General features: G+C 34.7%; 1 protein-coding gene across 1 annotated transcript; it reads right to left on the bottom strand.

The window, feature by feature from the left end:
* Positions 1-9,932: 9,932 nt before the first annotated feature.
* On the bottom strand, positions 9,933-13,967 carry LOC132629273 (peroxidase N-like). The gene is made up of 4 exons (XM_060344977.1): positions 13,683-13,967; positions 12,759-12,947; positions 11,689-11,854; positions 9,933-10,450 (listed from the first exon to the last, which is right to left on the bottom strand). Exons 1-4 carry the CDS (start codon positions 13,896-13,898, stop codon positions 10,032-10,034), a joined length of 990 nt encoding a protein of 329 aa, XP_060200960.1. The 5' UTR covers positions 13,899-13,967; the 3' UTR covers positions 9,933-10,031.
* Positions 13,968-16,248: the final 2,281 nt, after the last annotated feature.

Below are 16,248 nucleotides of genomic sequence, written 5' to 3' on the forward strand. Positions count from 1 at the left end.
TTGACTGGGAACACGGAGAGTTTTCAGACAAACAAGTAGACAAAAAGACTAGTTTGACCCGACCGTTATTCTAAAAGGAGGGGGAAGAAAGAAAAAGATGCAACCGAGCCCTGGTTTTGAGCATCCTACATATCCCGGGTTATAAGGGAATCGGGTCACGTGTAGTTCAAGAGTAAGAAGGGAGATGAAACATATTGAGGTGAATAGTCGAGCGAGGTCTTGTCGAGGCTCCGGTCCGCGTCCTGTTATTACATCAAATGAAAGACAAAAGTGAAAAATAAAATACAAGTACAAGATCCTAGCTATGGAGCTTCTCTTGAATCTTGACTCGAATCTTCATGTCTTCCCAAGTGTGAGATAAACACTTCGATCTCGAATTGAACTTGAAAGTAAACTCCATGCTATAGGTGGGCTTCTGAACTTGAAATTGAAAGATGTCCCAATTATCCAGGCGGGTTTCTGAACTTGAAATTTAAAGGCGGTTGAATGTTGACCCTATTCTTCAGGCCGGCTCCTGCTACTTTTAACTAAGAGTACACCTTATTCTTTAGGCGGCCTCCTGAACTTGAAATTGAACGATGTCCCTATTATCCAGGCGGGTTCCTGACTCGCTCTTATTTTTCAAGCGGGTCCTGACTTGCTTCCCATTCTTCAGGCGGGTCCTTGCTTGCTTCCCATTCTTCAGACGGGTCCTGACTTTCTTCCCATTCTTCAGGCGGGTCCTGACTCGCTTCCCATTCTTTAGGCGGGTCCTGACTTTCTTCCTATTCTTCAGGCTCTTCTTATTCTTCAGGAGAGTCCTGACTTGCTTCCCATTCTTCAGGTGGGTCCTGACTTTCTTCCCATTCTTCAGGCGGGTCCTGACTTGCTCCTATTCTTCAGGCGGGTCCTGACTTTCTTCCCATTCTTCAGGCGGTTCCTGACTTTCTTCCCATTCTTCAGGCGGGTCCTGACTTGCTTCCCATTCTTCAGGCGGGTCCTGACTGCTTCCCATTTTTCAGGCGGGTCCTGACTTGCTTCCCATTCTCAGGAGGGTCCTGACTCGTTTCCTATTCTTTAGGCGGGTCCTGACTTGCTTCCCATTCTTCAGGAGGGTCCTAACTCGCTTCCCATTCTTCAGGCGGGTCCTGACTTGCTCCCATTCTTCAGGCGAGTCCTGAATTTCTTCCCGTTCTTCAGGTGGGTCCTGACTTGCTTCCCATTCTTCAGGAGGGTCCTGACTCGTTTCCCATTCTTCAGACGGGTCCCGACATGCTTCCCATTCTTCAGGCGAGTCCTGACTTGCTTCCCATTCTTCAGGAGGGTCCTGACTCGCTTCCCATTCTTCAGGATGGTCCTGACTTGCTTCCCATTCTTCAGGAGGGTCCTGACTCGCTTCCCATTCTTCGGGCGGGTCCTGACATTCTTCCCATTCTTCGGGCGGGTCCTGACATTCTTCCCATTCTTCAGGCGGGGCCTCACTTGCTTCCCATTCTTCAGGCGGGTCCTGCACATCATCAAAGACAAACAACACGAACAAAATTTTCTGTCCCAGTTTGCGCTAGGAAAATTTTTGTGAGTGTTAGCAAAATCATAAACTATATGTAAGATAATTCAATGATGTAAGTAAAATCAAAAGTGCATCTCCTAGAGGTAAAACTGAAAATTTTTAACTAGGAAGTGCGTCTCCTAGGAGTAATGGTTAATTTAAGAAGTGCGTCTCCTAAAAGAAAAATCTGAAAGACCCAAACTAAGAAGTACGTCTCTTAGGGGTTAAAATTGAAAAACTCTGACTAGGAAGTGTGTCTCCTAGGAGTAATGGTCAATTTAGGAAGTGCGTCTCGTAAAAGAAAAACCTGAAAGACCCAAACTAAGAAGTGCGTCTCTTAGCGGTTAAAATTGAAAGATTCTGACTAGGAAGTGCGTCTCCTAGGAGTAATGGTTCAATTTAGGAAGTGCGTCTCCTAAAAGAAAAATCTAAAAGACTCAGACTAAGAAGTGCGTCTCTTAGGGATTAAAATTTAAATATTCTGACTAGGAAGTGCGTCTCCTCGGAGTAAAGGTTTGAATTAGGAAGTTTGTCTCCTAAAAGAAAAACCTGAAAGACCAAGACTAAGAAGTGTGCCTTTTAGGGGTTAAAATGGGGAGGGGTCGAAGGAGGAGGGAGGTGGCTGGTGAAAAAGCAAATAAAAAATTCAAAACTTTTTTTTTTAAAAAAAATTGGGGGGCGAGGTGGTGTGTGGGGTGGGGGAGGGGTGGGAGGAGGAGAAGGGAGTTGGTGGGTTTTTTGGATTAAGTTGGGGTCATTTTCTATTTTGTAAAAGATTAAGAAGTTTAAAAAATACATGGGACCATAATTTTCTTAATCCCAAATTTAATTAGGTTTTTGCTTTCAAATGGTCCCCATGAGTCACCTATACTAATTTCACAACTAAAAGGTCACTTATAGCTAATTCTTCCAAGAAAGTTGGTGGGGCAGGGTGGAGTTGGAGGCGAGGATGGTGACAGTAGCAGAGCTACGATAAAATTTACGAGTTTATTCCACGAAATTTGACTCTCACTCCCACACGTCTGGCAAAGCACTTGTTTCACTACTTTGAAGACAAGATAAATAAAGAAAGTACAAAGACTAGTTGGCCCAACGGGTCTTTCGTAATGAAAAAAAAAGGCAGAAAACTCTAAAGACTTTTTGAAAATCCAAGTCTCCAAAAAAAAAAAAAAAAAAAAAAAAAAAAAGAGAAAACCCAGAGACTAATGCACTTGTTTTTATTTATTTATTTATTTATTAGAGAATTTGCCACGCTTCGCGCGTTTGGGAGAAACACCTAATAGAAAAAATAATTATTTATAAATTTAGTCAAAAAATATTTCAACTTCACGAATACACAATTCTCTTAGTTTAATATAATTATTCATGTATCTAAGGACTCAATTATTTTTTTCCGCTTAGATTGTATAACTTTTATTCAATGAACATTTTTTCTATTCAAGTAAATGGAAAGAAAAAAGGGTTATGAAGGAAAAAGTAATGAAACCAAAAATAGGAAGGAAAAGAGAAAAGAAAACCATCAAATCCCTTTCTTTTTATTAATTTTTTTCATTTCATTATTCTCATTTGTCTTTCTCTTTCCCTTCCTTAATCTTCCACTCGATCGACCTCCTCCCATCTTTTGTAATCTTTTTCATTTCCTTTTCTTTTTTTTTCATTCTATTAATCTGCTACTTCCTTTAATAGTTTTTTCCTGCTTTCTCCTATGGTTACTTAAAATAAATAAAAAAACCTTGTTTATGCTTACATCTAAAAATCTCTAATTTCCCCTACTTCATCATAAAATACACAATAAATGTCACTCCCATTTAGAGAAAATTAACTCTCCTAAAGGGAGAGGAGAGAGATACACATCCAAGTTCCAAAAAAGCAAAAAGTCGAAAAGGCAAAAGAAAATAGATTTAATTTTGGCGTAATTTATCATAATTTTTACACCAAAAACATTTAAGATATGTTTTAGTTTGGAGAAAGGATGAATAACAATTTTCGGGAGCTTTTGCAAATTCAAAAGATTCGCGCTTTCTTCTCAGGAGTACTGCCATTTTACAATCAAGATATTAAGTTTTCATGTTTTTGTTTCTATTTGGCACAGTCAGGTAACTTACAATTATAAATATCTATTTTCTTCCCCTAATTCACTATAAAATATATACTCAAATTTTACTTCTACTTCGTTATTTTTGTCTCTCGTCTTATACATAGAGAAAAGTAACTCACTAAAAAAGAGATATATCCAAGTTCCAAAATAGCAAATAACCGAAAGATCAAAAGAAGATAGAGTATCTCAAAAATAGTTCATGCCATGCATTCAATATATGACAACCATCAATTTGAAGAACTTTAAGGAATTACACCAAAAGTAACAATGTTCTAGACAAATAGTATAAAAGATAAAGAACACGAAAAGGGAAAAAAAGAGTCGAAAGGGATTTTTATGTCCTCCATATTGAATCGGCGGTACGAACACAAAAAACCCTTTACGAATGGAAAGAGGGATTACATATGGTAACTTGCAACTGAGAGAAGCTAGCAGAAGAAAAGGAAATTATTTATGTTATGGAGATTAAAAGTTCTTTTCAAGCAAACAAAGGAAAAAATGAGGCAAAGGTAAAAACAATTAACAAATCAGATAAGTATGAATCCAAAAAAATAATATTTGATGGAGAAAATGGATTAAAAAAATACCAATAAAAATACAATAGTAAAAGTTAAAACCTATTAGCAATTTCAAAGTCCTTCCTCTGCATTATAAAAAGATTAACAGCCATTATGTGCACATAACCACAACCAGTGTGTGCATTATAAAAAGAAACACTACAGATACTAATTTTCTTCTTGCGTTTTCTAAAAGTGGGGCAAAATTTAAAAAGATGGAAGATTGAATTGAGACAGGCATATATCACGATCATATCGAAGTAGCACTTTATTACAGAAAAGTACAGGACACAGAGTCAATATATGATAACTTTATATTTCATCATGAAAGAAGAAGTATTATAAAAAGAATTATTAAATTTAAATGAAAATCGATTAAAATAGGAGGATAAAAAATGAACACACCTCAATCCTCACGAGTGATTGCGGCCAACTATGAATAATTCTATTGGACTTTGAAGTAGAATGCAAAATTTGAAGGCCATTGGTTTTTTTTTTTTTGCCTAATCGAAAGTGAATTGTTAAGGACTTCTAGTAAGTAGTATTTTTACTATAGAAAAGAACGTAGAATTTGCCTCCTTATTGATCACTGTTTGCAGTTCGAGGGAAGCCATTGCAGTACGTTTTATTTCTAAAGGAGTTTTAATAAGTAAGAGGGAACAGTTACTTCCCCAAACCTCAGTAAGTGAGGAGGTGCCTTTTTAGTGAGACGTTTGTGTTTTGTTAAGTAATTAATGAGATAAATAATTTAAATAGAAGGAAAAATACAAAAAAAAAAAAAGATAGAAAAAAGATAAATGTAATTCGTGTGTTTAAGATATGCCACGTCACCGAGCTTTTGTCCTGCAATTATATAGATATTTAATTGTTAACTCACTTCCTCTCCAGTTTCACTTTGATATATTCTAAATCTGTTTTTCCTGGGAAATAGCATCTATGATATAAACCACCATTTCTCTTTGAAGGCAAATTGATGGTGGTTCTATGAATTCAACTGAATTCATTGTTCATTCTTAATTCATCAACTCTAAATTCTAAATTTTGGCTTAACTTCTCTCAATATGTTAGACTATCCCAATTTATTGGTGCGCCTTAGCAAGATAACCTCTAATTCATAGCAAGGTTAGAAGTTGTAGGTCTTGTTGAAGTTTACATTGAGGAGTATTTCAAGTGAAATAATGATTCATGCATAAACTTCAACTTTTTGTATTTTAGTGAAATTCATTCAGAAAATAAAATTAAACAACTTCAACTTGAAATACCCTTTTTTCCCTCAAGCTTCAACCAAATCATGTACAAATGCCTCCTAAATCTACGCACCACAAATCCCAAATGCTCCATGGGAAGATTCTTAAGTAATTACATAAGTTATCGTTCATAAAAAGTAAAATTAGCAATGTGAAAATAAAGGCACGTTGCTTGTAATAACGTATTAAAATACAATGATACTCGTATACATTTTTTTACAATATTAGAATATAAAAGTTAAATTCTGGGAAAAAAAAAAGTTGGGGGTATGTTTTCCCAAGTCCTACCCAACGTCTAGAGACTCAACTCATTTCCTTCTATTTGCATTGAAGAAATTGCACGGTTTGTTCTTCAAATGGGATGGTCTTTAATTTTTGGCCTTAGCAAACGAACTTATGCATAGCAGCATAAGTTCTTTAGGGCACCGAGCATAACTTATAGAATATTATAATGCCAAAACTTATGTTTCACGAAAAAATTATTTGCTATGAGGAACAAAAATTAAAGACCAGCACAAATTAGGACATAAGTGCGAATGACCCGTTTGCATCTGATTCTTGTGGTAAATGGGCTCTTTCGATAGGCCCTGAATAAATTCAAGTAATTGGCCACGGGCAATTCGCAGAATTTCCCTTCTTTTGGGGTGGTCTTTAAATTTTGCCCCTCATATTTGAAATCTTTAAATTTTGCCCTTCGGCTAAAATTCATGTGTTCCAGGTTCGAACTCCCACTCAGTCAAAAATTTTTAAAAAATTCCCAAGGCAGAGTTTAAATTTCGGTATGCCCCCACCGGCATACACTTGTTAAGGAATTACCAAAGTTATGCCGGACCCGGCATACTTATGCCTTATGGGCAGACGTGGCATAAGTATGCCGGGTCCGGCATAACTTTAGTAATTCCTTCACAAGTTTATGTCGGGTCCGGCATACTTATGGGCAAACTTTTAGTTAAGTCTTAACTAAAAGTCTTTTCCTAGTTATGCCTTATGGGGCATACTTTAGTTATGGCATAACTAAAAGTATGCCCCATAAGGCATAACTTTTCCTTAAGACATAGACTTTATCTTATAAGACAAATTTTTAATTATGCCTTAAGGAAAAGTTCCGCCTTATGGGGCATACTTTTAGTTATGCCTTATGGGGCATACTTTTAGTTGTGCCTTAACTAAAAGTCTGTCCCATAAGGCATAACTAGGAAAAGACTTTTAGTTAAGGCTTAACTAAAAGTTTGCCCATTAAAAGTTTGCTTTTAAGTATGCCGGACCCGGCATAAACTTGTTAAGGATTTGCCAAAGTTATGCTGGACCCGGCATACTTATGCCTAGTTATGCCGGACCCGGCAAACTTTGCCTTGCAATTTTTTTTTTAATTGCTTGAGCGGGGGTTCGAACCCAGAACCTCATGATTTCTGCGTGAACGCTCAGGATTGCAACGTGAAGGGCAAAAATTAAAGACCAGCAATATGAGGGGCATAATTTAAAGACCACAAATATGAGGGGCAAAATTTAAAGACCAGCCCAAAAGAAGGGCAATCCGCGCAAAAAAATGATTGGCCGTTAAGTCCTATTCTTGATAACCTGGCCCAATTGCAAAAAAAAAAAAAAAAAAAAAGGGAAAACAACACCAAATACCCCTAAAATATAAAAATTTAGCCGCCTCATGCCCCTTCTAAAGTAATTTCGCTTCTATCCCAGCCGGTCGGAAATATTTACCCAACATACCCTTTCGCCCAAACTCCTTCCTCCGAAATACCATCGCAATATATTTATATATCATGATGCAATCATGGAGGACTAAGAAAATGACTGAAACAGTCCTCCATGATAAAACAATCCTTCATGATACCATCTCAGTATATTTATATACCACGATGGTACCGTGGTCTTGAAGAGTTTCTCGTTGAAGGATTGAAGCAGTCCTCCATGCCACCATCACAACATATGTATATAAGACGATGGTATCATAGAGATTTTTTTCGAGAAAAGTGTCTTTTTTAATAAATGAACACGATCATCCATAATACCATCTCAGTATATTTATATACCATGATGATATCATGGAGGACTAAGAGAAGGACTGAAGCAGTCTTTCATCATACAACCAAACCTCTCTATAATTGTTATTCGTTATAACAATATTTTACTATAACAACTTCATTTTATCTGGAACCGATTTTTCATGTTATATTTTACTTCTCTATAATTGCATTCTACCTATAACAGCAGTGACATTCATTATAGCGGTACACTCTTGGTAAAATTACCTCTCTATAACAGCCATACTCAATATTGTGTGATAACATTTTGTAAGAATATAATATGTATAAAAATATTAAAATATTTATGGTAATCATTATTAATGTCATTCACATAGTAAATTTCAAGTACGAAGAATTAATTGTTAAGCTTTTGGACGACTATTGAATTCCCTTTTGTTGAAATTTTGGACAAAATTCTTCATCAATTCAAGTGTTATATTATCACTAAGAGATTGGAGTTTGCCAAACAACCTACAATTGTAGAATTCTTAAGTCAAACTTGAAATATTTAAATTTCTAATTAATTTTAAATGCAGATGTTCCTTGAATTTTAATTCTTTATCGGTATGGTACAACCAGTTATGAATTTATAAGTAATTTATTAGTTTTTTAATCTTTAATTAATAAGATATGAAAATCAATTGAGATTTTAAATTAATTTTAAATGCATATGTTCCTTGGATTTTAATTCTTCATCTGTATGGTACAACTAATTATGAATTTATTAGTTTTTTCAATTTTTAATTAATAGGATGTGAAAAGCTATTGAGATTTTAAATCAATTTTAAATGCATATGTTCCTTGGATTTTAATTCTTTATCGGTATGGTACAATTAGTAATGGATTTATTAGTAATTTATTAACTTTTCAATTTTTAGTTAATAATATATGAAAATAAATTGAGATTTTAAATTAATTTTAAATGCATACGTTCCTTGGATTTAATTCTTTATCGGTATGATACAACTAATTACAGATTTATTAGTAATTTATTAGTTTTTTTAAGTTTGTAATTAATGAGATCTGAAAATCAATTGGAATTTTAAAAGTAGCAAGTATATTGTTTTCATTTATAACATAAAAGGTAGAGAAAAATAATTGTTTGCACGCACTTTTATTTATAGCAGCTAAATGAGATCTAACTATTAAATGTCAGTATACATACATAACAACACCTCACCATAGCAACCATGAAATTTTCGGACAAACGCTGCCATTATAGAGAGGCTTGACTGTACTAACTCAGTATATTTTATATACGATGTTGGTATCATAATTTTGTGGGTATCTCGGGTAAATAGTTTTGATTTTTCTTGGAGGTACAAAAGTAATGGAAGTATGAACGGATAATTATTTTAGCTTGAGAGGGCATGCGCGTTCTTCTCCACACACCCCTCCCCCCCCCCCCCCCCCCCCCAAAAAAAAAAAAAAAAACCTCTAGCCCAATTCTAACAAAACTCCAGTTCTTGACTAGATCAAGCAAGTTAGTTTTGTAGAATGGCCCATATAGTTATTTCCTGGGCAATTCGCATGATACCCTATCTTGGGGTGGTTTTTAATTTTGGGCCCTCAAATTGCTGGTCATTAATTTTTGTTGTTTGGCACATTAAGTAATAAAAAAAGTGGCTGAAAAATATTCTTGACAAACAAAAAATGAAATTCGGATCTATGACATAATTTCACAAAGCTTGTCGGACACAGTTACATAGAAACTATGTCTTGTCCGACATAATTCTGTAGAAATGAAGTTATCCGTCATAACTTTTTTCTACAGAACTTATGTCGGACAAAGCACAACTTATGCTGGACAAGGCAAAGTTTATAAAAACTTATGCCGAGCAAATTAGTTACTGCACAACTTATGCTGGATAGCTTCATTTCGACAAAACTATACTGGACAACGCATTGCGATTTTTTTTTTCTCGGCTGGCGATCGAACCCAAAATCTCTGATTTCGTAGACCAGCGAATAAGAGTACTTTGGCCCACAAATTTTCATTAAATGAGACGCAAGGGAAAAAAATTAAAGACCAGCGATTTGAGGGGCAAAAATTAAAGACCAATCCGTGTGAAGGACAATCCGCGCAAAAAAATGTTATTTCCTTGGTAGTAAAATATTTCAACACAAGTTCATAGAAGAAAATTTTGGACAAAAAGTTACTGAATCAGATCGAGTTATCTTTTTGATAATGAGTTGCAGCAAGGATCTTTGCCTAATCTGATATCACGTTAAAATATGTGACCATCTCATCAAAAAGCTTAATCTAAGAGTGAGCACACTCTTATTTACTTAAGTATATTCACAACGAGCTATCAAATGGTATGGAAAAAGGTGAAAAATGAAGAGTAGGCGCGTACATTGTTTTCATAAAGTATACAATATATATCAGATCATATTTTCCCCTCAAGGAAATTACAATAGAACAACTTATACTAGTACATACTAACTATGTTACTCAAACTCTAAAAAAATGCTGCCAAGTATGTGTTGTTGAAGATTCGACATGAGTGCGGTAGCATTTTTTGAAGGATTATAATAACATACACCATACTAATATTTAGGTTAATTAACAACCCTACAGTTCTTCCTGACCTCACCATCTGATCCAGTTAGAGGGCTAATATTTCCCATCTTAATCATGGAATTAGCAAAGTCATTAAAGAAAAGCTTAGAGTTATTACTATAAGTTTCAACTATGGGTTTTGTTGTTGCTATGGCATCATTACTTGAGAACAAGATTTGGTCTGATTCAAGAAGGCCTCTTCCAATGAGCAAATTCTTGAAATAATGATTGTCAAATAAGTCTGTGGAGTTTCTATCAAGTGGGGCTGTGTTATTTCCATCACTTGTGGATGGACACACATTTTGGAGTTCACTCACTAAGGTCGTGTCTAAGGTTGTGTCTGGTGAACTTGTCCCATTGAAGTTTCTTAATCTGCTGTCAAAGCTTGTACACCTTGCTAATCCAATTGTATGAGAACCTACATATTCAAACACTTAAAAGGGTTAGGGCAAGTCTAGTATATCACTATAAAAAAAAATAACGACAATAACTTTGTTCTTAAAAACAAGAATCTTCGGTGATCCTATTCAAAAATGAAATAGCAAAAATTATTTAAAAAATTGTTTAGCTACAGGCTATTTAACGATAGATTGATGATTAGTTTCGTATTTAATTTTTTTTTTTTTTTTGCAGTACTATAATGTCTATCTAGCATTAAGTTTTATATAAAGTCAACTAATATATACTGTCAATATAATGTAAAGTTGTTTTATACTATTAGGGCGCTTTCACTATATAAAGTGTTTCAATACGGGTGCAGGTGGCGAAATTTTTAATTACAAGACGAGCAATATAGTTTAAAAGACAATTGCCCCTAACTGCCTTTTGTATTCATTAACTTTTTTTTTTTTTTGGTGTGGGGCGGGGAGGGGGGTGGGGTGTGTGTTCGTTTTAACTTAAAAATAAGACTAAGAGCCCGTTTGGATTGATTTATAAGTTACTTATAAGCTGTTTTTAACCTTTTTAAGTGTTTGGCTGACCAGCGTAAAGTCATTTTGTACTTAAAATAAGCTCAAAAAAATAATTGGGCCCATTTGACTTAGCTTATCTAAAGCAGCTTATAAGCCAAAAAAAATAAGTTAGACTACCCAACTTATTTTTTTTTTAGCTTATAAGCTGCAAACAGCTTATAGACATAAGCCCATCCAAACAGGCTCTAAGTAACTTTTTACCACTAGATAAGTACACTAATAAACTAAAACATATTCATTAACTATGAATCGATGTGTGTTAAAATTTTATGTAATGACGATGTAAGAAATATATATAAAATCAAGTTACTTATATAAGATGAATACAAGTACATTTTTATAATTAAGCATTAGCCGGTAACTTGGTAAAAATAATTGAGTGACTTTGTGGTTAGAAAACAAAGTTGAGTGACTTTTTGAGTGAACTAGCCATGTATGGTTGAGTGACTTGATAGAAAATAAAATTGAGTGACTTTCTGAGTGAACTAGTCATAGTTTAGTGACTTTTTGGTTAGAAAACAAAGTTGAGTGACTTTCTGAGTGAACTAGCCATAGTTGAATGACCATCTGAGATATTATCTCCATGTTAAATTACACTGTTACTGTAAAAAAAAAAAAAAAAAACTTACGATATCAATGTACATATAATTTAAGTGCTATCTTAATACCATGTATAAATAATTACCTGATAGGCTCACAACATCTGTTATGTTTAATCCAACTGCCTTAAATTTGGAGATGATTGTATTCAGGGGATCAAAAGGTGCTGGAAGCGCAGTGCTTGATCCAGAAAAATTAGCAGCTAATCCATCCCTTCTCCCTAACAACACCTTCCAAAATGGCCCTCCACTCTGAAAATATAAGAATAAGTTAATAATTTGTCTAGTTTCATAAATGATATTTTATGAGGGTTATCGTGGGATGGATAGAATTCGATTTATTCATTCTGAATCTGAGATTTCGAATTCAAGCTCTGAAATAAAATAAAAAATCTCAATATAAAATTGTCCTTCTCCTTTCCTCCATATATTATAAGACCTTACACTATATGAACCTAAATTAATAGAAACCCCAAAAGTGGGTACTGAATACCAAGTGAAAAACCAAAAATATATGTGGCCATATATATATTTCTACATTCTGAAAATCAACGAACGGATACGGCTCTGTTTAACTCTTGGCCACAACAAGGATTATTAAGAAAGAGTTTAAGTTCAATATAGAATATTTATACAATCAGATTATTTTTACTAGGAATGTAATTTCATGTAAATTGTTTGAAAGTAGTACTCTGTAATTTGAAAAATGATTAATTGACCTGCTATTACAAATCACAATTCACTGATAGTGTAAATTCTTTATACAATGTCAGTCATATAACTTAAAAGTTAAAACCTTTAAAGAAAGAGCTTAACTTCTATACACCAAAAAAAAAAAAAAAAAGGAAATAACGATATTAAATTTCCGTGTCAAAATAACAAAAAGTATCACCGCTAATCTATTTAACGATGGATTAACTACAATTTATAAAACTCTTGTTAGCTCAAGCTATTTAGCAACGAATATTGATAGCTAATTCTTTTTTGTACACCTACATGATAATTACATGTAACCGTTCCTAAAAAGTGGAATTAGTAACTTAAAAGATAAGACAAGTGACCTGGTTATATAACAGATTAACCTATACTAATAGTGCAAAAATTCTTTACGTAGTATATTAAATCTTCAATGAATTAAAGAAGGTAAAGATCTAACCAATAGAACTGAATCCCTTGCAGCTATAGCAATTATATCTGCACAAGAAACAACTCCACTGCATGCATTCTCAACAGCAGTTTTTATATTGTCTAGTACTTCAAAACCCCTTGCTGAGTTCAAGTTGGCTGGAGTGAACTTCTCACTTGTGGTACTATTTCCATCCAACAGCAATGAGGCATCACAACCCTACAATTAAAAAAAATCAAGCATTAATGGTCCCATTTTAATTATCAATGTATTTTGACATGTCGTAGCATGTGATTTGCTTATGTTTTACATTACTAATTCACTTTTTGTGAACAAGTTACATTCAGTTATTTTCTAGATGCTCTGATAGTACAAAAGTTCTTTTATATATTGTAAGTGTATAGAAGTTAATTAACTCGTAGAAAAATGAAGAGTTTGAACATTTTGCATTCTCGTAGTATAAATTTATTATACCATGAAATTAAATCGACCTACGACAACAAGTAACTCTTTATATCAAAATCTGATATGGTAACTTGGAAAATATAGGAATAACCTACCATATCCGGTTAAATTGCACTGGTGATATAAAAATTCTTCACGTTGACTTAACTTCAAAAATATTAAAAAGATGCTAGAAGGGGCGTCTTGGAGGAACGTTAAAGTTATCTCCGTATAATTTGTATGCCACGAGTTCGAGCCATGCATGTCAGCCACGGGTATTCACAAGACACACTTTTGTCGAGTAGAGACGTCTAACTGGTCACAAGGCTAGATAAGGTGTCTAACTGACAGTTCATTCCAGCTTTAAGCTGTTAGGGCAATATATATTTGGCCTAATAATAACTTTGAAATAAGGTAAAAATTACCTTATATAACAGGTTAAATTGTACTTAAGGTGTATTAATTTATACTGTAAGCGATATAAGATAAGTCAAAAATATTAAAACTCACACTGACGAAGCAATCATGAAAGTGAAGACGAAGCAAAGAAGCAGCCATTCTCATTTCATTCTTGATAGCATTTTGAACTTCTTTACGAACAACTCTAAGGAGATTTGGACATGTTTTTGAGTAGAAATCAGGTGTTAGCTGAGAATTCACACCTACAAACAAGATCAAGAAAATCACAATTTGAGAGTGCAAAACAAAGCTACAATGTTTCTTCATGATTTCTAGCGACCAAATGTTTTTCCTGTTATCTCTATCGATGGACTTATATCAACTGAATTTGGACTCTTAACGACTGAAGTTGTTGTGAATGCATGTCATTGTACTCGAGCCCTAATTTATAATCATGAGCAAGGGATGATTAACAAATATAAAATTCATTTTTATATAAGCTATAGTGGTATGATGTATGGCGGCTCCATTTTAGGTTTTTTGTATCAAATTAAAAATGTACAACCATTAACTTTATTATAATGCTAATCACTATGGAAACTGGAAGTGAGGAGATGAAGGTTTTAATATTGCATGGTTATGAACTTATGATGGTAATGGAGGCTTAGTACTTATCAGAATACATTGAATTTAGTGACCAGTGACGATCATATATTTTGTCGATCTCCATTGACTTGTAATAGCGAGTGGATTTGGATTTTTAACGATTGAATTATTTTGTTTGTAGGGATATTGTGAATGCTTGTTAATGTACTCAAACCTTAATTTAGAATCGTGATTAAGGGATGATTAACAAATATAAAACTCATATATATTGAAAGCTCTACTTGTTAGGGTTTTTGCCCAATTTTCTTACCATATTTGAATTTTACTTTCTATGTTTTAAGAAAGGGCAAAGAGTTTACCGCAATTGGTTTTACTTTTCCCAAAAGTTTTTTTTTTTAATATTCCATATTTGGGTAACCGCTTTCTTGGAGGAAAAAGTTTTGTACCATAAATTGAATAATCCTTCTCATACCACACAACACAGTAGCATCCACAATGTAGTCACTAAATAGTCTCGTTTAGGGGTAGATTATTCTCTCAATAGGTTTTATGTTTTTTATATTAATTTTCCCAACCATATTAAATATTATGCTTCTTTTACCCCCTATTTGGATGGCGGTTTCCCGTGGTTCATTAATGTATGGTTTTCTATGAAACCACAAATTTGGTGATTTTTCCGTGGTTATGTATTTCATTTCTTCATTATATCCCACCCTCCACCATCCACCCCACCTCACCTCCACCCTACCACTCACTCCCACCCAACCCCCGCCACTCACCCCCACCCCACCCCACCCCGCCCTACCACTCACCCAACCCCAACCCCCGCCACTTACCCCCACTCCACCCCGCCCTACCACCTACCCCCACCCCCCAACTACCCACTCCTCTGCCACCCACCCCCACCACCGCCCAACCCTACCCCACAACAACTCACCCCTACCCTCATCCCACACCACCCACCTCACACCACCCACCCCCTCACCACCCCCACCCACTACCCCTCACCACCACCCAACCCCACCCCCACAACCACTCACCCCACCCCTACCACCCACTACCCCCACTCTCATCTCACAACCACCCACCTCACACCACCCACTATCTACTTATTTTTTAAAGTTCCTATTTTATTCTTTACCTGAGTTTTATTAATACATATAAATTAATTTCTAATTAAGAGTTAAGGGTATTTTAGTAAACTTACAAGTTATTATACAGTACCATACAATCAAACCAAACAATACAAATGTTATTAAACCACAACAAAGGATACAGTCTATCCAAACATTGTGTTTATTAATACAGTACAATACAATTCAACACCATACTGTACATTAATGAACCACGGGAAACAACCATCCAAACAGAGGGTTAGTATAGTTTTCTTTGTCGTCAGCTTTTTAGTTGTTCAAGGTTTGTAATTATTAGCTTCCGCATGACGCCCTGATTATTTCGATCCCAATAAGTGATATCAGCGCCAATGGTTGAAAGAGATCGAAGACAGGTTCAATGCAAATTCAAATCAAGCTGCAATGCCAATTTCACGATAATGAAGATTTTATCCAGAATACCACATGTGAAGACGAAGTTTCAACCATATTTTCAACATTCCTGCTGCTGCATCTTTAAAAATAAAAAATAAAATATTTTAAAACCAATTTAACCCGTAATATTTTAAATCCTATTTTTAACCATGACAAGCAGTAGTGATGAAGATTATGTAAGAAGACGGATCAAGTTTTCTCAAGAAATCCAGGCCAAAAGGGGAGATTTATTTGGGTTTTTCCCTAATTTTCTTACATAATTGGATTTTACCTTTTTTTGTTTTGGAAGGACAAAGAGTATACCATAATTGGTTTTACTTTTCCCAATTTTGTTTTTTAATATTTCATATTTGGGTAACCTCTTTTTGGAGGAAAACGTTTCGGACCTCTATAAATTGAAGAATCTTTCTCATACAACACAACACAGTAGCATCCACAATGTAGTCACTAAAGAGTCTCGTTTAGGAGGAGATTCTTCTCTCAATATGTTTTATGCTTTTTATATTAATTTTCCCAAACCATAT

This window comes from Lycium barbarum, chromosome 2, assembly GCF_019175385.1.
Source record: "Lycium barbarum isolate Lr01 chromosome 2, ASM1917538v2, whole genome shotgun sequence".
NCBI lineage: Eukaryota > Viridiplantae > Streptophyta > Magnoliopsida > Solanales > Solanaceae > Lycium > Lycium barbarum.